General features: G+C 37.2%; 1 protein-coding gene across 1 annotated transcript; it reads left to right on the top strand.

The window, feature by feature from the left end:
- Positions 1-816: 816 nt before the first annotated feature.
- On the top strand, positions 817-24,037 carry LOC125229025 (tetraspanin-2A). Its single transcript, XM_048133782.1, has 5 exons — positions 817-997; positions 16,305-16,502; positions 20,569-20,745; positions 22,564-22,749; positions 23,086-24,037. The coding sequence occupies exons 1-5, from the start codon at positions 893-895 to the stop codon at positions 23,164-23,166; spliced, it is 747 nt and encodes a 248-aa protein (XP_047989739.1). The 5' UTR covers positions 817-892; the 3' UTR covers positions 23,167-24,037.
- The last annotated feature ends 3,148 nt before the right edge of the window (positions 24,038-27,185 follow it).

Here is a 27,185-nt window from a genome sequence, read left to right as displayed (position 1 = left end):
TTTCCTTTTTAATTGGATCTAATAGATTATGCCCCAGTTTAAGGACACAAACTGAAAATGAGTAGGGGTTATTTGGACTCTTTTAAATTCAGTATTCCACAATAAACCAGTAGGTTAATATTTTTTAAATAAGAAATGTGGAAATTATAGCTACCGAGGCCTAATTCGAATTAAACAAGTTACTACAATTTTGGTGTTGTTTTGACACGACATTGAAGATCACTCACACTGACTGTTGCATGCGAAACAAAATGAAAATATTGTTATCCACGCGAACTCCCCTCTTTCTAAATGCTACCCAGTTTGTCGAATAAATCGGTTTCCTTCTACAAAGCAAACCCCACTATTATCTGTACATCAAGACAGTTCCGAACAATGCTTACGCGGTTGTTTAAACTCAGATTCTGACTCACATCTCATTCATGACTCATTAAGATAATTAGGTACTACAAATGTCAAGTACGAGTATCTAAAAGAAAATAAACATCATTAATTGATTTCACTTAATGTTTATGTCAGTTTATACATGGGAGAAGCACCTTAAATTAATATAAAATCAAATTAAAATATTTCAGGCTACATGCGACATGCGTATTGTAGAGGTAAACTAAAGACTACAACTTTAGAACGTGTTTATTTTTTTTTCTCATTATATACACATTAGATACACAATTAACCTGACTTATAATGAGCAAAAGCAACAATAAAGTAAGGTGTGGCAATTCGTTATAACCTTATCTTTTAGTATTTTTTATCAGAGCAAACACAGATAACCTACCTAATGTAGGCCTTATCTTACAGATAACAAAATAGCTGGCCAGTTACAATACGATCGAGTTTGCGAAAAGACAACTTTGTTGTTCAAAATAAAAAAGTGTGGTGAATAAGTGCAATGGCGATTGGAAAAGGTGAAGGAAAAGGCCCGGGTGTGGGCAAGTTGGAGTCACAGATCTACTGCATCAAATATACACTCTTCTGCTTCAATGTTGTACTATGGGTATGTGTCATACATCCTGTTGTTCTCATGGTTCTTTTGTTTCAAGTGTTCACTTGGAATGTATTGATTTGCGTATTAAACCCATTAGTAGACAGATAGACAGACAAGCGAAACGTTGCCGCCTTACCTGGCACTGTTTGATTAGTATGTAATAGACTAAGATCCATTATAATGAGTGATGAGTCAGAAAGACCAATAGTATCAAAACAAATGAAATAGATACATTTAATAATTTCGTCAATTATTACAATGTAACATAATTATGCTTTTGAACGAAAACTGTAGACGCAAACTGTAGTTGGTCGAAAACCACGTTCGACGTGTTAGTATTCAGCGTGTCTTGCAAATTCGTATGTAAACCGTTTCAATAAATCAGGAAACCCTAACACTACATTTCATGGAGTTTCTGGAACTATGATACCTGTCTATATGATTCATACTATAAACACAATTAAAATAATATCTAATAATAGCGTGTAACATTGACCAACGTTTCAAGATTGGTATTTTATTGTGAACGAGTGGTACTTATTCAGGATTCAATCAGAAACATTAATAGCGGTCTGATAGGCACAGCGCGTGTCACTAATATAATAAAAACTGTCCTCACGTATTACTATTTAATAAAGATCACTTTCATAAAAACAGTAAACATAGGGTTTTGCAAAATATAAGGAAGGTAAGTTTAGTACTTAGATAGTTTATTTCAATTATTCTAAAAAGGTATATTATTTCAGAGGACAATAAGAACATGAATTCTATTAAAATGCCTATAGGTGTAGGAATCGGTTAAACTAAAAACACCAAATGCTCACCCACGTTGAGCTCTGGCAGCCTTACTCACCGGCAGGAACACAACACTATGAGTAGGGTCTAGTGCTATTTGGCTGCGGTCTTCTGTAAGGCGGAGGTACTTCTCCAATAGGGCTCTGCTCTAGATTCGAGCGAGATGATATCCGCTGTGATGTGCCCTACCACACAAAGCGGAATATCATTCGCTATGCCCTACCTCCTATAAAACCTACCTACAATATGACGCTTGGACATGTGTACAGTAGCTGCATTACTGTTAGGACATTACTGCTACGGCCTTGACCTGCGACGACTGACACTGTCTAAGCCATATAAATCTCCCAACAACCTTAGGTTAAGGGAATCTATTCAACATGCACTAATTTCCATTAGAAATTGTGACCACGTTTAATAATTTTACCTCAAGAATGTGTCGTTTACGTAGAAAGTAGCTCCTTCATTTATTTCATAGTATATTATGACTATCTTACTACACATATTGAAATATATCAACACGTGGTGTTTATTCCAGTATCTCCGTGAAACGTTATCAAGCGATAAGCCCATTGTCCCCTTTCCGAGTAACGTACCGTCATACATAGCTGATTCATACTCGGATTTCAGGACATGATGTTGTATTATGGACTTGTATCTTTTTAAATTCGTATTATTCTTTTAATATAACAAATAAGAATACCTAACTATACAGCGTGTAATTTTTTATATTACCACATACTTAAAGGGTCATTATAGCAAAAGCAATGTATTGCTACTTTAATTTTGTTCAATGAGGTGACTTGACGTAAGAACTGTCAATTAATTCCGCGTCTTCCAGATGTCAAAATAGGTGCACGCAACACATTCCTGCTCAATATTTTTTCAAAAATAAATTACGCTGTAGTTAGGACCAAACTTATAACGACTTGTTGTATGGGTTCTTAGCACTAAAACCATGATCTGCAGGGCAATCATGGTCGCGCGATAAATGATAAAACATCTGCAAATGGTGTGATAGACAATTATCGCGCGACCATACCTACTTGCCCTCCTGGTTATAGTTTGAGGTAATATCAAACATACACGCTGTATATCATGACCTGAAATAAGTGCACAGCGCCGCCAAACGGTCACTTCCTAGAAACAACATTGTGGTGTATTGTTACAGACCTATATCTTTTTAAATCCGATGTACCAAAGACGAATTTTTACTTAAACACCCTGGCCTGAAAGTGTACAGCGCCGCCAAATGATCACTTTCTAGAAACAACTTTGTGTATCTTTTACAGACCTAAGTATATCTTTTTAACTCCATATTATTCCAGGCAGGCAAGCACGGTCGCGTAATAAACGATACACGAGTAACGTCGGGCCGTCCTTGTCGCGCTATTTGTAAGTGCGATAGGGACGCACCGATGCGATAAAGTTTAATCAACTAGTGTGCTACGCCCGCAGGAATGTACCAAAGACGAATATTTACTTATATAAGTATGAAATAAAACTATGGAAACGAATTATATCGCGTATAATGAATTTACAATTCATCCCGACGTTTCGAACACTACAGCATTCGTGATCAACGGGTGACTGAGGAAAAATTACAATGTGCAAAAGCTACCCACATAATACAAGAAATATCCAAACTTTAACAGCAATGAGTTACTACCTGGTCTACTCATTGCAAAAAAGTATTTTTTTAGAAAAATTATGTGAAATTGTTTATTGAAGTGCCAGTTTTACGAATAACATTTACTTTTTATGTGAAAATACATTTAAAAAATTACACAAAAAAAATATTTGGCGAAATTTGCTTGACGTCATAGAATATTTTATCTTTATTATGCCCTCAGAAATGCGTAGTTAAAATCTTTCGGTTCCCTCAACAACACCACCATGTATTAGTATACATTTTGATGTTGGGGTTGCTTAGTGCTAGATTGTAGAAGATTCTGGGTTGGCAGCCAACGTGACAATTATCTGATATACAATAGTTTGTAGACAGAGATGACTTTTTTTTTTACGGAGTGGGAATGCTGAGACAGAGATGACTACGATATGCTACGGAGCTGGCACGATTTGCGCGCTGGCTAGGGTACCCTAACTTCATTTAAAGATCGTCTATGTCTCTACGTTCACAAAGACTTTATATAATCTAGATAACTGCAATCACTGCTGACAATAGCAGTTGTTAACTCAAGTTGAGTCAAGGGGCCAGTCGCTTTTGAATAAATTTTCCATCTTGGCGTATATCCAAAACTCAATTATTGAAACCGACTCCGTAACTCCGACAATTATTCTCATTTGCTGGAACACCTTAACGAACGCTCAGGTGCGGTCTGAACGACACTTGGAGTGTCTGCCGTCCTAGCCGAAGTGACAATCGTTGAAGGCAGCCGCTTGAACCAGTGTCAACGTTTACAACCAGCACGGAATATTTGTGAATTTTTTTTTGTTAGCCTATTTGGGTGTCCCACTGCTGGGCAAAGGCCTCTCATCTGGCTCTCGATGACTCCCGATTCTCCGTTTCCTCCGGCCAGTTCTTCAGAAAGGCGTCAAGATCGTTTTGCCCTGCCCGGCCGACGCTTCTTCGTCGGCATCCATCCATAAAGAATAATTTTTAGAGACATATATGACCAACATGTTCACCGAATGGACAGCTTTCGGATGTAAGAAGGTCCTGCCTTCCGTTGGGTGGATGACATTCGAAAAAATGCGGGTCACCTCTGGATGAGATTAGCCTAGGACCGGGATAAGTGGCGTACACGAAGGGAGGCCTATGCTCAGCAGTGGACGATTAACGGCTGAAATTGCATTGAGCAACTTTATAAAAGTACGTGAAGGGAAAATTGTTTGTCAGGATCGTAGCAAATGGAAATCCGTGATCTCTGACTACCCCTTTGAGAAATAGACGTGTTTAACTGCCGGTCTGGCTCAGTCGGTTGTGACCCTGCCTGGTGAGCCGCGGTCCTGGGTTCGAATGCCGGTAAGGGCATTTATTTGTGTGATGAGCACAGATATTTGTTCCTGAGTCATGGATGTTTTCTATGTATACAATAAGTATGTATTTATCTATTTAAGAATGTATATCGTCGCTTAGCACCCATAGTTCAAGCTTTGCTTAGTTTGGGGCTAAGTTGATCTGTGTAAGGGACCGGCCACATCTAAGAGACGCATGTCCTGAGGTGCGGAACGGACATCCGCACCACGCCGTCTGAATGTAATTCAAAAAACGTTTCCTCAGTACATTTTGAATTACATTCAGGCGGCGTGGCGGAGACGTCCGTTGCGCGCCCCGAGACACGCGACGCTTAAGTGGGAACGCTGCCTAAGGTGTCCCCAATATTTATTTCTATTTATGTATGCAGAGTGTAACAAAAATGGTGGTGATCCGTTTAAGGGCGTACTCAGTATCATATTCTTATCAGGAAAAAGTAGAAGAAAATTTTTTTTTTCGCTAAAAAAATTTTCACTTTTGTATGAGCCGAATCTCCATACAAAGATAAAAAATTTTTTTGCGAAAAAAAATTTTTATCCTACTTTTTCCTGATGAGAATACGATACTGAATACGCCCTTAAACGGATCACCACCATTTTTGTTACACCCTGTATATGTAAATTTTAGGGTTGAACCTGGGCTGTTATACTACATACGTAATGGTGTTAGATGCTCAAATCGTGCTATTTTATAATTAAGATATGTCTGGTGAGAACGCGTTCTTTGAAAATACGGTGTCTGAGTGGTGATATGATCCCCCTACTACAGGAAAGCGATAGGCAGACCTACCTAGCCTATGTATGTGTACCTATGTAGCTGCGAAGCGTAAGCGCTTGTGACGTTGGCTAGGTACAGCGCTACGTTTTTGGCGTTGTATCGTCTCTCCAATTTACGAGATATTAAGCGTTGTTTACTTTGCTTGCTTGCTTAATGAGGAGTTAAATTTGTACTGCGCTGCGCTGCATTTGAGACTTAGTGATGAGTTTTTTAATGATTTTATGACAAGATTTTATTTTAGAGAACTCTACTCAAACTTTAAGTTGACTTAGGTTTTAAAGTAGGGATGTACCGACTAGTCGCCGACTAGTCGGGAAAGCCGACTATCCGGCCACATTTGTAGTCGGCGATTAGTCGGCGACTAGTCGGCAAAAAGGGCCGATTAGTCGGCACTTCATTAGTGATAGAAAAACAGTACAAAATTAAATTACCAGCTGAAAATTATGGTTGTATTATGTAGCTAGCTATTAGTAATTCCTTTTTTTGTCAAAACAATAAATATCTGTTATCACCACAGAAATAAATTTCCTACCTAGGAATCGACTTCATAGGCAGGATCACTACTCTACCCACTAAGCCAAGCCGGTTGTTAAAAATGGAAAATGTATATAAATATTGACCTTTGAACATCTGTAAAAAATCATGAAAAGCGCGAACGAAGGACCAAAAATGACATTCAAAATGTGAATTTATCGAAAATTATGTTCTGGCCGACTAGCCGACTAGTCGGCCGACTAATCGGCTACCCAAGCACCGACTAGTCGGTAGTCGGCCTAGTCGGCCAAATCAATAGTCGGTACATCCCTATTTTAAAGAATTTAGATGTACTACTCAATGTCTGCAAACGGTAAAAGGACACCTGCATCTTTGTCAGTCCCTCATTACTTAGGATCGTGACCACTTGACATAACAGCTTCTTTTTTATCTCCATCAGTCTCGATTTCAGTTTGTTAAATGACACGAGTCGTTTTAATACGAAGGGAGATTATGTGAGATAAATATGTATTACTTGTATTAGGCTAGGCATAAAACTGCAATGAAAAACGAAACACTAAGGCCCATTTGCACCAACCTCTTAACTCAGGGTTAGTGGGCTGTCAACTGTCCCCTTAGGGTCACTTGCACCACCGAAAATGGAGGTTTAACCCGAGGTTAACCAACCATTTTATATGGAATTTGACAGTTGACAGCCCACTATCCTTGAGTTAAGCGAGTGGTGCAAGCGGCCCTTACTGATCATTAATCAATTGATCATTAAATGTGCCACAAGTTAGTCTTAAGCTATAATTACAGTCAGCAAAACTATTAATACTTAAAAAGCAAAACTTTAACGCTAATAACAAACTTACGAACAGTTCATAAGTAAAACTAGTAATAACTATTAATAATTTTGCTTAACATACCATTTTCAACTGGCATTTAAGGGTAAACGCTTATATTCCAAATTAGAATTTGATGATTACAATGAGCTGTTTGTTTTGTTACCATTGTATTTACTTAAAGTGAAAGTAGACGGACAAAATCGCCTTTTCATAGAAAAGCAGACCTAATTTTCCTCTCTGGAATTAAAATATGGATACGTCATCCGTTAACCACGATCGCTATAAAGGGTTCGAAACATCGGAATATACAATTGAACATTGAGCTGCGAAATTGCATGGAGAAATTTTGAATGAATAAATTGATAAATTTAACATTTTCGAATTTCAGTTTTTTAAGAGTAACCATTCCTTTTATATCATAAAAATATCTGACATAGCTACTGTCAATATAATATGTATCGGAATGTTTCCATAATGTCGATGTACAGAGAGCAAAACGAGGACAATGTTTGTCTGAGGCTGCGGCCGTCGTTTCCCTCTTAATAACCGCTACGTGGCAAGTTGCGGGCCAGCGGAGATTTACCGGCCGCCACGTGCCGCTAATGTGCGCTGTATGCCGCTAACTTTCCTCTTACTAACTAATAAGGCTAATAACTAAGCTTACAAGTTTAGTGACCGTGCTTCGTGTGACTGATTATGATTGTTTTGAAAATGTAACTGATACAAGCATTTTCAAGTTCTAAGCGGCTATAAAAAAAATCTCAGTTATTTACACTTTTCACACATGAAGTATTGTTTGATGACAACGAGTTTATAAGGACTGTATCGTTAAGTATAAGGACAAAACAAACCTCGTCTAAATGTTGACATGTGCATAATTTTGTATTATTATGTTCCGAGAGTATGATCTTAAGGTATTGGTAAGTACTATTTGATATAAGAAGGTCTGATATTTTTTTTTATTTTAGGGACTTTATGGTACTTTCATTAAGGTCTAGCAAATAAATTTCGGACAACCCCTATCTGGCTTAATTTGAGAATATTTCAATGACTCTTTGTACGATTTCAACAAACAAAGGTTAATATGCTGCCAAAATATATTCTTTAAGAGTCCTCTTCATGGTTTTTCCAATTGGGTACTTGTAGAATAAATGCGGCGAATTTATATAATTTAAAAAAACGCAATTTTGAGCAACGTTCCGGATTGCCGTAAATTTTTGATGCTAGCAGGATGAGAGAAACAGATAAAAAAATTAGCTATAGGCCAAAATCTAATTGACATTCATGGTGTTTGAACAGTGCTTAAACCAGATCGATATAAACAATGTATGATAGTCAAATTCGACATCAAAGTCGGAGTTAGAGTAAGAACCATGCCACATTCTCTAAATGGCCGCCATACACAGATCCTGAACTATATTTTTTTTTAAATAACAGTGGCTAGACTATGTCCAGATATTCTGCTTTGTGTATCATGTGTCGTTGAGGTTCGCACCATACAATTTTTTTTCGCAATCGTATCGTCTTTTACGCACTTTGTGAATTTTCTAGTAGCATTTGTCCGGAATCGTAATTGGTACTCGGGAGGATTAAGTCAATACTGTCTAAACCATATGCTTTACGTCGAGTTTCTAGGACAAAATGTGTACCTTATTATGTGCCTTATTAAGCCCATGGCTTGTTATAAGAAAAAAATATAATAGCAAATAAATACGGCTACTCAAAGTTGTCATCATACTTAACGATACAGTCTTTATGTGGGTGAAAATATGGAGAATGACGCACTAGATACGTATTATTATTATAATTTCGAGCATGACCGTGGACCTGTCATAGAGGGTAACAGGACAATACTAAGAGGGTGAAAAATTCATATTTTCAGCGTCCTACGGTAGCGTCCATCACCAACATCGCAAACACCTAAAATACAATGAGCATGAGATTTATTTTATTTACCACTAATCCCACGACGCTCGCGCTCCTTAATTCAATTCAATTCAATTCAATTCAAAACCTTTAATGTCATAAACAACACAATATGTCAAAAATACAAAAACAATAATACAATAAATAAGGAATTTAAATAATCTTAAACAACTTCGTCAAAAAATAATAAACATTTTAACCAATAGCGTCTCCATTCAGTCGCGTTTTCACTGATATCATTAAACCAGCATGGGCAAGCAGCATTTATTCATCTTGAATATAAATAGCGTCAAAATAAAAGAGGTACTCAGCAATGAAAATAAGATGCTGAACTCTCGAATCCCAGTTTATTCGCTGACTCTGAGCTCTCGGTGGCGTCTCATTCCATTTGCGAAATTTATTTTTCCGCAATCTTCCCCGTAAACGCTGTAACGTTAAGTCGAGGGGCAGACCCGTAAAGAAGTCAGTTTTACCCATATGATTGCAATTTATATGAAATTGCCTTCTTACGGATTTATTTTCTATTTCGGAACGGGATCGCGGTGATTTCGCATTCGTGTGAATCTGAAAGCTGATTGTCTTAACGCACCACGCTATTGGCGTAAAGGGAATTGTTTTAAGACTAAAATATATGAACGAATCCGTTTGTCCCGAATTTACGTGGAATAGGTAAAACCTACTATAAGATATTCAAATCCCTTAAGTGCACGTTGTGGTTGAATTGCGGGAAAAACTCTCATTTTGAAACGTTGTAAAACTCTTTATTATTCCAGCTTCGCAGGTGTCTCGGAGGAGATACAGCGAGAAACGGGACTGACGGCTGTTGCCGTGCCGGGCCCGAGAAACCGGGTCACTGCGACACAAATAATAGTTTTTGCCACTCTTAATGTTTTACTTGAATGTGTTTCAAGAGCGAAAATAAAACGTAATATTTTCTGTAAGAAAAACATCCCGTATGTTTCCCATTTATCTACGAAATCCTTTGTAGCGAAGCTGTGTAGGTAAGTTTGCGCTCTCGCATTGTCGAGGCGCTTATCATCACACCTACTCAGTATATTCGGTACATTGTAATCATATTATGATGTCATATTCGTGGCTCCTTTAGAGCGGCTCTTGCATGGCAAACGAGCGCGGTGGGAGTTTTTACGATGCTATAAATTTTTGAACATCCCAAAAAAAGTAAATAAAAGTTGCTTTTTGGCTCCGAAAAGAAGCAAACGCGCGCGGTGTAACTACGCCCAGACGCGAGTCTAAATGTGTTTTCATGATAGATATGAATATGTACCTACCTATATATTATTTATACGGCGTTTACGCTCTCGTTCTTATCAAATGCATTAATTTTGTCTCGAGAACGTTTCTTCGTGTTGCCGTCGAAAAGAGCAGTTTCTGTCATATTATACTTTTACTTATACATTGCAAGCATTCCTATTCTGCACATTTGCACAAGAAACGAAGATTACTTTCACCTTAATCAATGCAACCTGGTCTAAGCGGGTACACTCGGGAACAGTGACCTTGCCTAGAAGCCGACGTCTTTAGTTCGGATCAGGATTCGATTATCAGGGTAAAGGAATTTTTCTCAAACATGCAATGAAATATTGTCTTTACGTTCCTTAAAATGGGCTGGGAAGTATCGCTTTTTGGGCGCAACAACTCGAGAGGACTGTAAAGGGATTTCATATTATTTTTTAGGCCTAGGCCTGCAAAGTAACTTTTTTTTTATAAAATATTGTCCTTTAGAGTATTTTTTTATTTCATTGTATGTTTGAGAAAAGCACTATACATGCCTCGGCGTGAAAACGGATTCCCGGCCTCGTATCCCTATCCGGCGGTATATACCCACTTGGCCGGAAATCCTCATTTTCCCGGCCTCTGATGTAATGTACTATATTTCGACGATGCAGATGCACGCAGATATTTGTTTTTTTTTTATAAAGGATTTTTTTATCCAAGAACACACATACATAAACTCACGCCTGTATTATATTTCCAAACGGAGTAGACAGAGTACATGACACTGCACAAGTTTCAGTGCTACTCTTGGCAAGTAGGGGGTTGAAAGAAAACCAAATGGTGATGTTGCAGTCATAGTTTTCCTATCCATACCACAATGCCCACAATATCCCACAGTCGACTTTTACGACACCCACAACTTTGAAAAAAATGCCCCCCCTTTCGGAGTAAATCCATATTTTTTAATATTATTCATGGGAAAGTGTGTGTGTCTGTTTTTTTGTCCGTCTTTCACGGCAAAACGGAGCGAATTTGACGTGATTTTTTAAATGGAGTTAGTTGAGTTGGAGTTCGGGTTGGAGAGTAGTAGGCTACTGTTTGTCTCTTTCTTACCCCCCTCTTCCCTAAAACGGGGGATACTCGTAGAAGTCTGTATGGAGCTTTCCGCAATTTTAGAATTTAACGCAAATGAAGCCGCGAACAGAAGTTAGCAATGTTTAATTATTTATTTATATTCCTCGTTAACTCTTTCTATACACTAGCACGGGCTCACACTTCTCTCCCACACAGCTCAGCGTGTATCAGGGTGCGCAGTGAAGTATTATGGCGAGCACGGCACGGTCGCCCGAGCATTATATGATTCTTCCACAAACCGTGCAAGTCAACTTTCCGCGTCATTTGGCGAGCACTAATGGATTGCGAGAGCGTCGGCTTTTGTACGCAAAGTATAATAACACAACGAATGTTTCCTGTAACACTAGCGAATAATTAAACGTAGATTGTACTTCTCAACGGATGATGCTTTTGGTCAGTAACCCATAAAGGGGTAGGCAGAGCACCCATAACCCACACTCGACTTTTACGACAGCGACGGCACCCCACGGGAAGAAAGGGGGTAGTGAAATTCTTAACCCGTCATCACACGGGCGTTATGAAGTTTACATATCCAAAATTCGCTACGGGCCTCATTTTGTGGGCTCTTCTAAATATTTTCTGGAGTGTCGATATAGAGAGAGAGGTCGTGAGTTCAAATCTCACCCAAGGCAAAAATTTTCTTTTTGTAAATATATTTTAAGCCTAGTGGCATCGATTGCAGATGATTCTGCTTCTCAGTAAGATAAAAAAGTGTCATATCACTCACGTTACTAATAAGACAACATACCTATAGGTTACTTTAAGTCATACTAGTAGATTTCTTTTTCATAAAAAAATTATATTGCCTTCTACTTAGAATAGGTAGGTAGCCTACAGTTGCTTGGATGGACTGATCCTGTTGCGATATCTAGTATGTATATTTTTAAAAGTTTCTGTAAACAAATACTAAAACTTTCAATTAAATTAACTTTTATACGAAATAATTATTTCATAATAATTATTTCATAATTATTTCTGCTACAAATTCAGCAAATTAAATTATAAGCAGCATTTTCTTCATCATTTCACGGTTGTTTTGTTTGCATCGCCAACTTTCGGAAGGCTCAATTGAATCGTTAGAACACAGATTTCTGATTAAATTACTAACTTGGAAAGACGTCTCATCAGAGTTTCTGAAGCACAAAATAATAAGCGAAATACAAAATAATAATACAGCCCGAGTTGAGAAGAACAAAATAAGAAATGGGATGAGGTATGAATAAATAACTGTTGTTTATACCTACTTAATTAATTCAAGATTTCTTCGCGACATTTCATTTCAGTATTTAAATGCTGCCTACAAAATTTAAAGATAGGTAATGAGAGATGTTTAAATGGCCAAGTAGCTCTGTAACGATTTTGAATTATAAATAATGAGTATTAATTATATTAATGAGAATTCGTACTACACCTTAAAGTACCTAAACGAAATAGTTATGTGACAGACAGATATACAGACAGACGGACAGAAGTCACACCATATGGGTTCCTTTTGTACATTTTCGGTACAGAACCCTGAAAATACAGAGCGTTAGATTTTATGATTATCAAAATACACGGAGTAACATGAGGAGGGGGAGGAGGAGAATATATATTGGATACCTACTTCTAAATGTTGCCAATCTTCAAACAAAAGACAATTTACCACGGGTGAAAACACTACCATGTACTTTAAACAAAGCATCCTACTTATATTGTTTTTTTCCAAAACGAGAAAAGATGAATGATAGAATAAGAATGTTTTTATTCAGAGACGGCTCACAAATTACACGTAAAATGACTTTATCCACGCGACAGCCAGCAACTCTTGCGAGATACATCAAAACAAATTTGTTTATGAGTTTGTTGTTACCAATTTACCTATTTGCTCAAGTCGAGTGCGTCCCTGGGGCCAGGAAAACAAAGGTCTATTACGAGGAACTGACACGGAGGTTAAATATTGTGAAACTTGCCAATGTAGGATGTCGTGTCGTTTGTCAATTTATATTACCGTGGAAACAGGAATTTTAGTTGTGTTTAGCTTGTTAAAACAAGTTTTTCATGTCGCCTCAGTACTTTTCATCAATTGACATCAGGGTCCTTAGCCAACGACGTCACAATCGCTTACGATAATTTTGTTATCGTAGCTATACCTCTCGCGACAATAGGGATGAGCAACAGAGAAATCTAGCTATTGTGTAGTGGCGTTAGCCAGGTAGGACTAGCACATTATTGGCGTGAAATTATGTCGCAGCGACCACACATTACTAATAAGTTATACTACCCGTCCCTTTATTGTTAATACAATAGAAACAACACATTTACTTACAGAACAAAAAAGTATATTACTTTTAAAGCACTCATTCAATTTTTCTACCTTTTTGACCATATATTTTTATTATAAATTAAGAGGTACTGTTGTAGATATTTCAAACTTTAATTCAATATCGACAAATTATTAAGCAAATTTTGGTTTGATTAAGAAGCCGCCATCAAAATTTTCTAACAACTTAATAACATGAAGATTCATATATATTATGAACGATGAAGGTTTATTTTTGTACTTTAATTCAATATTAACATAGTTATTGGCAAAAAACCTGTGTGGTGACGGGTTAAGAATTTCACCACCCCCTTTCTTCCCGTGGGTGTCGTAGAAGGCGACTATGGGATTTGGGTTAAATTGTGGTGTAGGCGAGAGGCTGGCAACCTGTCACTGCAATGCCACAGTTTCGTTTTCTTTTAACCCCTTATTTGCCAAGAGTGGCCCTGAAGCTTTAGTAGTTTTATGTGCTCTGCCTACCCCTTTATGGGATACAGGCGTGATTGTATGTATGTATGTATGTTATTGGCAAAAAATAAAAAATCGAAATATAACCTAAATCTCACATGAAAAATTTCTCTTTTTACTATAGTATTATTTAATATGCCTGTAATAACATATTAAAAAACCGGGCAAGAGCGTGTCGGGCCACGCTCAGTGTAGGGTTCCGTAGTTTTCCGTATTTTTCTCAAAAACTACTGAACCTATCAAGTTCAAAACAATTTCCCATTTTTTATTTTTGCACTTTGTCGGCGTGATTGATATACATATTGGTACCAAATTTCAGCTTTCTAGTGCTAACGGTTACTGAGATTATCCGCGGACGGACGGACGGACGGACGGACGGACAGACAGACATGGCGAAACTATAAGGGTTCCTAGTTGACTACGGAACCCTAAAAAGAATAAACTTTAATATTATCAAAACCCATTTTTGTTCAACCGCTCGCCTAATGATCTATGTTGCGTGTATCCTGTAACTTTAAAGGTGTAGTAAATGAATCAAATTATCCAAAGGCAACTCATTCCATTTTTATCTCCGTGAATGTATCAGGGAGGGAAAAACAAGGATATTATAAGGGTTCTAAGAAGGGTTGCTAGATGTAATGGCAGATTTGTCGGGGCTTTTATCGGAAAATGTAAAATGAAATCAAATAAAAGACGCAACACCTTCACTTTTTTCTGAGATTATAAATTGGTCTCTTCGTTACATAAATCATCATCATTCGCCTGCTCTTACCCCAGTTATTTGGGGTAGATGCAGCATGACCCCTCTATCGCCCGTCATCTGACATCTCATCATTCACTTCCGTTTCATATCATCTTCATTATGTCAATGTTTTCAAATAATGTCATAATGATCTATCAACAAAATGTAATAAATAATAAATATATTTGAGTTATCATGTGTAACTTTTTCTTTCAATTTGTATTTCATCCGAGCGTCGGATCAGCAACGTTTCCCTTGTTGTTTTCCGGGATTTTTTTCATTTTGTTGGGAATCAGGAGGATGTGCAAAAAATCAGGAGAATTCCGTGAAATCCCGACCATCTGGCAACCCTAGCTCCAAGGATGACTGGATGTTACCGCCGAATAACAGTCGGCACTCACGGCAGTCATGCCATTAATAAGATTATAAAACTTTTAGCCCCCGACATCACTATTGTTCGTGTTTTATCCTGGCTCTAGTTTTATTGCTTTTAGGGTCCGCCGTTTACTGTGCGTTTCAGTAAACTAAGAGCTACATCCGGAAATTGGGGAAACGGGAATCTACCTATAAAACCTGTTTTATTAATTTCTGTTAACTTCAAGGGAAGATTATTTTTAATTTCTCTAAGAAACTAGTATTTTTAACTCTTACCGTTACTGAAATAATAGAATTACTACCTAATGTTACTAATGTTATTTATTTTTAAATATGCCGTCAGATACTTGACACTAACTTTTATCTTATTTTTATGGTTCTTTCTTACTGAAACTGCCGACCAAAAAGGGATGTGATGTGAAAAATTTGACATTTCTCACTACAGACTGTACATGCTCGCATTTTAGAAAAGTTGTGCAGGGTGGTGGATAATTTTGTCGCGTTGTTTTATCAGGTAACATCACGTACCATTTCCAGGGGCTTGCTCTTCGCCTATGCTGTCTATACGAGCATTGCGCTGCGTTGTTATGCTAGGTCGAATTGATTTTCACTCGCCCATTGTTATTGGTAGTTGACGCTGCGTTTTATTAGTCCAGTGTATAAACGCTACAATATCCTTTTATATTTATGTGTGCTGTTTTATTTTATTTAACTGTTTGTTTTTCCGGGATGATACGCCGTGTTTTTTTATTGTTTTCCGTTAAATTCGACACGTCGTTAGGTTAATTATCAGGAACCATCCGGTATATCACTTTTAGTTCAATTCGAAAAAAAAACGCATCGTTTTCATACATAATACATTAATTAATCGATGTGAGAAACCCTTAAGAATAACATTCAAGTTAGTGTCAAGTGATTGACGGCACATGTCGAAACAAATAACATCAGGAAGTGGTAAAGTTTGTCGCACACGTGTGTTCAATTTTTTTTTTAATAATAACCGTAAGCATTAAGACGTTAGTTTTTTATAGAAATTAATTGTATTTGTCTTAAAAAACCTTCCCTTAAAGTTAACGGGTGTCGATAAAAACGTGTATAAAACTAACAGTTTACCAAAAATATTTTTTTTTCTGCACTTCCTCAATAGACAATGGAATGAAAACCAAGTGCAATTTTGAAAGATCTTTTTACATTTGAGTATGACAACTAAGTATTCAAGTTTATTTAATTCTGTTTTCCAGTTGTTCGGCATTTCAATATTCGCGCTATGCCTCTGGATCTGTATAGAGCCTGGCTTCAACGAATGGATGCGGGTTTTAGAACTCCAGAAGTACTTCATCGGAATCTACATCATCCTGATTGGATCGCTGGTCATCATGGTAGTTGCGTTCTTGGGATGCGGAGCCGCTCTTATGGAAAACATTTTGTTGCTTTATGCAGTAAGTATTATAACTACTTCTTCTTCTTATTTAAGAGCTCTGTAGCTCTCGTCGGTGGAGTATGCGCCATATTTCCCTATTCTCCACTATCCTCTTTAGTTCTTGATACCTACACAACGACATTGGCCTTCTCCTTGAGTATTATAACAATGCCTGCTAAGCTAGTGATCTTGGGTTCGAAACCCGGTAAGGGTATTTATTTACTTGTGAGATGAGATGAGTAATGAAAATGTATTTGTTGCTGAGTCATGGGTGTGTTCAAGGTATATTATATACATATATCGTTTTTTTTAATAAAAATGGAATGGCCCCAGCAAGGCAAACGTTGCAGGTTCGAGTCTGAATGGTGTGATTTTTAAAACCGAAATAAATTACACATATGAAAGAAAAAGTGACCAAGTCCTCTGGTGCCTGAGGTAATTTATTTCGGTTTCGGTTTGTTGGTGGTAATTTATTTCGGTTTTAATTTATATACATAGTAGTGTGACTACTTTAAGACAGCACAAGTTGAAATATTTTCAATAGATTATAATTTAACTTGTGTTCATTAGAGGTGTGATTTTTTTCATTTTTCCTTTAGTTTAAAAAAAATGTACGCAGACGTCTCTGCATGATAAAAAATAAATTAACATATATCGTTGTCAGGGTTGCCACAACACAAGCCTCCTTGATCTTCCCGACAGACTTAGTCAATCTCTGTAAGAATGTCCTGTAATATTTATTTATGTATTACTAGCTTTTGTCCGCGGCTTCGCTCGCGTTAGAAAGAGACAAAAAGTAGCCTATGTCACTCTTAATCCCTTCAACTATCTCCACTTAAAAAATCACGTCGATTCGTCGCTCCGTTTTGCCGTGAAAGACGGACAAACAAACAGACACACTCACTTTCCCATTTATAATATTGGTATGAATTTTATTTGTTACGTGATTGATAATTTCTATTTCTATGTATATATCATGTCGTTCCAAGAATGTAATCCGGGGAATAGAGAAATACTCAGAAAAGCTGAGCGATACCGAGAAGAGACCGGTAATTCCAATCCAAATCGAGGAACGTACAGTACTTACTTATTTCTTAAAATATAATTACTAGTATTTATTATTGGATATTCATCATCCTCCTTGCGTTATCCCGGCATTTCCACGGCTCATGGGACCCTGGGGTCCGCTTTGACAACTAATCCCAAGATTTGGCGTAGGCACTAGTTTTTACGAAAGCGACTGCCATCTGACCTTCCAACCCGAAGGGTAACTAGACCTTATTGGAATTAGTCCGGTTTCCTCACGATGTTTTCCTTCACCGAAAAGCGAATGGCAAATATCAAATGATATTTCGCACATAAATTCTGAAAAACTCATTGGTGCGAGCCGGGGCTTGAAACCCGCGACCTCCGGAACGAAAGTCACACGTACTTACCGCTAGGCTACCAGCGCTTCTTAGACGAACGAGTATTATTGGATATTAAACTAAGAATTATCAATAATTAATGACGAGGGTTTGAGGCTCGCTGACGTGCACATTATTCAGTCTCTTTATATTTACACATTTAATTTATTATTTAAACTGATGAAATGCTTAATATTCCTTAATGTTTTTTATAGCACCTTGACCCAGTTTCCTAAAAACTTGTAACATATTTAAAACGCGTGTAAACAATCTGTCATTTCATAAAATTACCGTACCAGTCACCATCTGCTGCTGCCTTAACTTTCTCAAATACGAGGGTCATGCCAAAAGAAGTTAGATACTCCATGGTCATTTGATCGATACTGGCCAGTTATACACCATTGTAAAGGTAGGTTATTTGCTTATAAATTTAAAAATGGAACACTTGGAAATTCTTAGGATTCTTTTTTTAATTATTTTTTTTCTAAATAATTTTGGCGGGAATTTTCCGCAACAATGGAGCTTACTGGACGTGATTTTCGTGTTATGATATATTATGACTTTAAAAAAGGTTTAAAACCTCAAGAGTGTTTTGAACTTTTAGTCTCGACTTTTGGAGAGTCTGCGTGTTCACGTGCAACTGTTTTTAATTGGTTTGCTGAATTTAAAAGAGGACGTGAGAGCTTTAAAGATGAGGCGAAGACCGGACGGCCGCCAACCGCAGTCACTGAAGAAAATGTACAGGCTGTGGAAAAAAATATTCGTGCGAACCGACGAATTACATATGTAGAGCTCGAACGTGAACGGGCTTTGGATCAGCAGCATTGCAAACTATAATTCATAGTAAACTGTCTCTTCATAAGCGTTTTTCAAGATGGGTGCCGCACAAGCTCACCGATTTATAGAAACCCCGTCGCATGGATTGGTGCAAATTTATGATAGATAAATTCGACGCAGGCTAGAAAAAAAACGTATATGATATACTTACAGGTGACGAAACATGGCTATATAACTACGATCCCGAAACAAAGCGACAGTCTACAGTATGGTATTTTGTAGATGAACCGACGCCAACAAAATGTCGCCGAACCCGAAGTACACAAAAACAAATGGTTGCCTCATTTTTCTGCAAGACGGGACATATTGCTACAATAGTGCTAGAAGATCAAAAGACAGTTAATTCAGAATGGTATGTGACAGTTTGTGCCCCAAGAGTACTGTCAGCTTGGTGTGACAAGCGGCCGAAGTCAGGAACCCGGCACCTGCTCTGGCACCACGACAACGCTGCCCCGCACACTTCCGCTAGAACACTTGACTATTTCAGCTCAAAAAACCGGCCAAGTGCGAGTCGGGCTCGCGCACAAAGGGTTCCGTAGCAGCAAATATAATAAACTTATTATGTCAATTTATACACCTGCCAAAATTACAGTTAAATCAACCTATCTCAAAAACTATAAGAGATACTTTGATCAAACCAAAAATCGTTGAAAGAGTTAATTAGCATGCATCACCTCTATTTTTTTTAGAATTTTATACCCCGTAGTTATAAAAATAGAGGGGGGGGGACATACTTTTTACGACTTTGAGAGCTGATATCTCAAAAACCGTTCACTTTAAGAAAAATGTTTTTTAGAAAACTTTATATCATTTTAAAAGACCTTTCCATTGATACCCCACACGGGTATGTACATCGAAAAAAAAATTTTCATCCCTCAGTTACATGTATGGGGGGCCCCACCCCCAATTCTTTTTTTTACTATTTAGTGTCATAATTTTGTAGCGGTTCATACAACACATATTCCCATCAAATTTCATCACTGTAGTACTTATAGTTTCCGAGTAAATCGGCTGTGACAGACGGACAGACGGACAGACGGACAGACGGACATGACGAAACTATAAGGGTTCCGTTTTTGCCATTTTGGCTACGGAACCCTAAAAAACGTGACTATTCAGCCCCACCCCCCATATTCCCCTGACCTAGCCCCCTGTGATTTTTACCTTTTTCCTAAAATTAAAGAAAAATTAAAAGGAAAGAGATTTGAGAACAAAGAAGACGCCCTGGCTGCGTATAATTATGAAATTTCTGAGGTGTCTAAAGAAGAGTGGTCATCGGTATTTTCTAAGTGGTTTAGGCGGATGGAAAAGTGTATACGTGTTCACGGTGAATACTTCGAAAAAATAGATAGCTGTAATAAAGAATAAAGTATGTAAATTTTGAGTATCTAATTTCTTTTGGCATGACCCTCGTAGGTATCGGGACACGCCTCTATCTCTATAGTCAAGACGTTCAAAAAGTGCGTCTTGTCTGTCTGTGGCATCGTAGCTCCCGAACGGATGGACCGATTTAGATTTAGTTTTTCTTTTTGTTTGAAAGCTGAATTAGTCGGGAGTATTGAAACCATGTTGGAGCCATGTTGAAATATGAAAATCGGTCCACTATATCGGGGTTTTTTCAAAATTTAATTTTTTTGTGGTTATTTATTATTATTTATTATCCAGTGATTGACCTTAGTCGCACCTGATGGAAAGTGACGACAACGCCGAAGATGTCTCACTGGTTCAGTAATAGCCTATTCACTCTTGACTTGAATACACCCAGATTCTATTCGGCCGGGAATACAGATTCATCTGATGGCTACTGTACATACCTTCATACATGTATTTTTTTTTATTCAGTACATAGGATCACAAATCGCTTCATTCGTGTTTGGGCTGATCGGGTCCTGTGTGGTCCTAGATTTCTCCACATACGACTCCAGCATCCAGTACCTGATCAATGACGTCATCGTGCGCCTCATGAACAACCCGCAGCACGAGGGCAGCCGGGAGATTCTGAGGATGGTGCAAGAAGGGGTAAGAAGTACTTTTAGATAAAGATAAAGTTATTTGTTTTACAACGGGGCAAAGTTGTTGTTTAACCGCGCGTACCCATATTGATACCCGAGCAAGTGAAAGACTCTAATATCAAAAAGTGGAATTATGAGCGTTGCGAGGGTTTCAAGGCACGAAGGTTAAACAAACTTTGCCGCCGAGTGGTGGTAAATACTGACTAGGTAAGTATATTAAATCATCAAACTAAATCAAATCTATCAATTATTTAATTCAATATTTATGATTCAAAATCATCATTTATAGGTAAATTCTACCAGCCAGCTCAAGATATCAAGTTAAAATTTATATAAAATTACTTCGCACTCTTTACTAGTTGGTGTGGTGAAAAGATATTTATTCATGACATTCACAAACACGTACGTAACATGTAAACACAAGAAACAAAACAGAGAATAGAGCATAAAGTGCGCATCACGAAATGGACCCAACTCAGCATAATGCTAGATGAAAGCCAGCACTTTTGAAAGTTTTCTTTAACTTTTTCAATAATAAAACTAACGTGTAGGAAAATCAAATCACAAAAAACGTTCACTGCTCTCATAATACTTTGTCACTTTGTTTTCGTTCTAGTTCGTGACTTTCACCTCAGCCAAAATGTTTATTCCTATAATCGATAACAAACACCACCAGTGCGTGTTAGCAAATAAAATAGCATTTATCCATCAATCGAGAATTCCAGCAACGCCGTGATTTTTTCAGTTCCACTAACATTGCCAGGCCCCGTAGCCGAACGGCATTTCTGCGACGCCAAACGCCGCAGAAATGTAGTCAGGCTCTGTCGCACCAATATGTAAGAGCGATAGAGATAGATTTCAGCGGCGTCTGGCGTCGCAGAAATGCATTTCGCATCATTTTAAAACGCCGAATACTCATGGTACTCTGTTCCATTGTAAAAAGCATCGCAAAACCGTAACACCTAACGAAGCAAACAGCGAAACGTGTTTTCTAAATAACGGGCAGGGCGGAAAGCTGGAAGTGCATGCATGACATTTGAGCCTAACCAATAGCCCGAGATAGATTCCACACTTTTCACAGTGCGTGAATTGAAGTAGATTAAGTTCTGCTTCAGTCAGGTCTGAATTTTGATCTACATTGGAGTTTACTTTTAATACATCATTTATCACCATTGTTCTGGTAGTGTTAGCTACTGGCATTTTTTTTTCCTACTTAAACCTCACGCGACGAATTCAATGGATTGCGATCAAAATTGTATTAGCACTTGGTTGAAAAATATGTATCTTTCAATTATACTTCTCAGACTTATATATCGACCTTTCTACCACAACTATCTTATTAACATCATCCTGCTTGCTGAGTCGAATCCCGGTAGGGGCAATTATTTGTGTGATGAGCACAGATTTTTGTTCCTGACTCGTGGATGTTTTCTATGTATATAAACAGTTAAATACTAGCTTTTGTTCGCGGCTCCGTTCGCGTTAAATTCAAAAATTGTGGAATGCTCTAATATAAATTCCCTCCTTCCCCCATTTTAGGGAAATGAGGGGTTAGAAAGAGACAAACAGTTGCCTATGTCACCACCTTCTATCCCTTCAACTATCTCCACTTAAAAATCACGTCAATTCGTCTCAAAGTTTGCCGTGAAAGACGGACAACAAACAAACACACACACTTTCCCATTTATAATATTAATATGGATTTATATATTATGTATATCGTTGTCTGAGTACCCACAACACAAACCTTCTTGAGCTTACCGTTAGACTCAGTCATTATACATCTCATAAATATTTATTTAATACTAATGCATACATATTACAGATCGGCTGCTGCGGCTCCGACGGGCCCATGGACTACATCAACATGCGCAAGCCCCTGCCAGCGGAGTGCCGGGACTCTGTCACCGGCAACGCCTACTTCCACGGATGCGTGGATGAACTCACCTGGTACCTGGAGGGAAAGACTGGCTGGCTGGCTGGCATCGTACTTGCTTCGTGCATGGTTGCGGTAAGATACCGGATTTTCATAATTCGCAAAATAAATTTTTGCATCATTTTCATGCATAATAAATGAATTTATTAGTGTGAGAGACCCTTAAGAATAACATTCAAGTTAGTGTCAAGTGATTGACGGCATATGTCACAACAAATAACACTAGGAATTGGTAAAGGCTGTCACACACATGTTCAGTAATTATCTTTATTTTTTTAATAATTCGATAACCGTTAGAGAGAAATTAATTGTATTTGATCTAAATAACCTGCCCTTAAAGTTAACGGAATTCAATAAAAACACGGTGTACGCAAATAAAGCAGAAAATTTTTAAATATCCCCTCTTTTCAGGTGGTGAACGCTGTCATGTCTCTCGTCCTGATTCAAGCAGTGAAAAAGGAAGAAGAGGAAGTATCAGCGTATAAGAATTAAGTAGTTAGTAACTCCAATTTGTATTAACAAACGCACGTTTATCTTATAAGTAACCTGTCATACGTAGACAACGTAAAATTACATGACAACGAAAGCTTAAACTACAAATAAATGCTTGGAATACACGACGTTAGTTTTTCAATCCCGGGTAGCTAAACGCGAGGATAACATCGCACAATAAGTAGTCCGCAAAATTCTGATAATAGGAATAATATTATTTCTAGAGCCATAATATTTAGTCAATCGAAGCTATAACATTAGCTAAGACAGCTGAAGTAGTGGCGGGAGGTGGTATTGGTTTAAAAAATAGAACGGCAAGTTATTAGAAGTTGGTTTCAGCACTAGGAGCTAATGCCTGGAAAGAACTGCACTGCAGCACGCACTGCAGCACTGGATTGTTTCATTTTTCTAGCTTGAAAATCTTATCTCGTGGGTTCCGAGTATAAATTACCTAGCTACCAGTAAGGGCCACTTGCACCAATGAAAATGGAGGGTTAACCCACCATTTTACCTATATGGAATTTGACAGATGACAGCCTACTAACCCTGAGTTAAGTGGTTGGTGCAACTGGGCCTAAGTGATAAATATCTTAATTATGTTATTTTAACGAAAATATAAAGATAAAAATGATATTTTTTCTGGCATAACTACAGTGAAAATCAAACCAGAAAACGTTTTATATTCAAAAAATAGAGGAATTAAGAGATTTTTGTTAAGCTTTCGTGAAACGTGCTCACAGTGTAGTTATAAAAATGTGGGCCAATATAATACTGTCAATTTACCACCGGTATAACTATAATACGTAGGTATTGTTCTAGTTTTAAGACTATAAGATTGTTTTTCATTAAATTATAATTGATATAGAAAATAGTTTTGTTTGTTTTATTAAAACTCATCTAATTGAATAAACAGAACCAATTAAAATTTACGAAATGTTTTGAATTTCAAGTGATGCTTTCGGTTTGAAATAATTAAGTGTGATACTTCAAATCCCTATCTATATTTAGTTTGAAAACTGTTCACGTGCTTAGAAACTAAAACTAGTAGTTCACTCCAAACTTAGAACTGTCATTCGCCGAAAACTGCCGCACACCCTCTTGTTTTCCAACTCAATCAGACCAGTGATATCTACTTACATTGAGTATCACACTTTAGGTACTTTTGACAAAAAAAAGAAATAGAATTTCATGAACCAGAAAGAAAGTAAGTATAGTTTTTTTTTTAAATACGAATTGCGTGATGTGTCAGAAAATATAACACGTGATGACAAATAACTATTACGCTATTTTGCATTCGTGAGCTGGCTGGACTCTTTTTATAATTGCCTAATTTATAACATTTTTATTTAAGTGTTACATATATTTGACACTTTGAATGTACCTTACATGGAAAAGCCAGAAAAAATAAGCCAGTAAGTACCACGTGACGTACCGAATATAGCATAGAATATATAATATATACTTACATATGTCTTTGTAAACACTTTCCAAACACATAATTATCTGTCTGACCCATATATTAATAGCTAACAGATATAGTTTCAAAAGCTCATTGTTTGATATTTCAGCATTATTATACTTGTACTGTTGATTTACACTATCATTTTGCACGGAACTTCATTTTAATGAATAATACAAACCAGGGTAAAAGCTTTTTGCTTTGTTTAAATAATACCTACATCATTTTTGACAAGTCCACAGAGAGGGAATGTTCAATAGACAACGATAGATAGGTACTTGTACTAAAAGCTACGTGATGGCTGTTTCAAAAATATTTTTTTATCATAGTTGTTCCAATTTTAGTGACCCAAATGATTGCTGTATTACCAAAGACTTCAACTGTTAGGATAAGTCAATTTCATATAATTTCGAATAATAGGTATGTTATTCCGGTTACCTTAGATATTGTTTGGTCAAAAATTAGTCGAGAAAATTTGATTAAAATACACTTCAAAGTTTAAATGATAAAGATAATGTCAAAGATATGTCTATTTACAGCGGAAAAGTGCAATAAGGGTTTACTAAACATGAAAATTATTAGAATTTGTAAGAATACATGTAGAAATTAAATAATAATCAAATTTTGAGGGAATATGAAAACGCTTTTATTATGTTTTAATGTTTTATAACTTCTTTTTGTATTATAACTTCATTTCGTCATAACTTTTGTTTTTATTAGTGTAAAATTAAAATCTCTCTTGAATTTTTAGAAAACTCAAAGGTAAATCCAAACATGTTGATTTCATGTGTGTTTAAAAAATTCATAAAAAATAACTATGATTGCTTTTTTTTTCATAATATGGCTCTTACGAATAAAGATAAAAGATTGAAGAACCGATGGCCGTTGGTCTTATAATTCTATCTATGTAGTGCAAATTTCGGAGTTTCAACTCAAAACTTGTCAAAAATCGATGGAAACCGTGAGGAGCCCCTTAAAGTCACAAGCATAAGTTAAAATCACAAGTAGGTAGGAGGTAATCATTGTAGAAAATGATTATGTTCTTTAAATAAAATTAGTGACTTTCGCTAAGTAACTTTAAATTTGATAAGAAATGCTAATCTTATAAAGTGCTACATTTTGGGCGGTCTTTCATGAGGATAATTAATTTTACAGTTGATGGAAATGGCAAGTTAAATGTTTGTCTTACTCGTAATTAGATAACACGCAAAATTAAAATACCTACGCTAAGAACAGACCCTTTAGCACAACTTGCCTTATCGCGCGCGAGTCCATACGCCATCAAGCGCGACTTCAAGTATGTATGGATATGTACGAAATAACTTAAAGACAGAAAGGAAGATGGCTATTATATAAGGCTCAAATAAATCAAAGTTATAACTTATGGCACAGAATCCCCCCTCCCCTGATGTTGCTTATGTCCATGGGCGGCGATGACTGCTTCCCATCAGGCGGCTCGTCTGCTGGGACTGAACGGAATTCATGTACATCTTATTTTTAGATGGTTTTGAGAAAATATTAACCATTGAAAAGTATACGATAGGCAACTTTAACCTTTAACCAACCGAAATTCTTTGTTTCGCATGTTGCCCGATTCTCATTTACTTACCTAAAGTTTTACGTTCAGCGCAATGAAAACAGCGCTAACGACAAAACACAAAGTCTACTCTGACTTTTCCGTTTGGGAATCCATTTCCTCGGCGTAACAACGACCGGCACAGCGGAAGGCGCCCGTGGCTTGTATGAATTTTCCTACATCGGCATGAGAAGCAGCGACCAACTAATCCCGACCCGTCCTGCCCCTACGAAACCATTCATTTAAACTAATCTTACGGGAAAAATAACACACACACAGAGCTCAAAGTATACCAGCGGCGTTGATAAAGAAACATATAAGTCAGATATCGGTTCATTTGCCACAGTAATAAGTTGTGATCCGACGGCGTCTGATAGGTTTTGTTATTGAAGGAAATATTGTCATTAGTCACAATACTTCTGTTTTCTGCAATGGAAATGATTTGTTATTCCTTTGACGCCATATGAAGTATCTAGTAAATTGAAGCTGTAGAAGAATATAGGTGCAAATATTTTGAATGTTTTTATTTGAAGGGCTCCGTAACTTACAATTTTAGATAAATTGATTTTAGTAAATCGGGACTTAGGGAGGGACTAGTCAATTTACTTAATTTTCAGAGTCAAAAGTGACAAACATAATGGCGTTAAATTGCATCAACATATTGTTTCAAACAAACAATCAAAGCATTTATTACAAACATATTATATGTGGATTTCTATACTTACCCTCCCGGATTTTGCTATTTTTACTGTTTTAGGGTTGTATGGATTTAGTGAAGAGTGGGTCGTGAATGCAATCGAATCCCGATGTTGTTATATAAAGCCTTTATTTTGTTTGAAACCCACTTGACAGATTATAAATTTGTTTTTCACATCCATCGCCATCTGTAGCCTTACCATGACTTTTTTAAGTAAAAAAATACGTTACGTTTTCAGTGAGAGTTACGGAAAATGTATGGAAAAACTGAACAGCGCTCCAAGCGGA

Source organism: Leguminivora glycinivorella, chromosome 8 (genome assembly GCF_023078275.1).
Source record: "Leguminivora glycinivorella isolate SPB_JAAS2020 chromosome 8, LegGlyc_1.1, whole genome shotgun sequence".
NCBI lineage: Eukaryota > Metazoa > Arthropoda > Insecta > Lepidoptera > Tortricidae > Leguminivora > Leguminivora glycinivorella.
The sequence above is the reverse complement of the archived record's forward strand: the minus strand, read 5'-3'. Positions and strand labels throughout refer to the sequence as shown.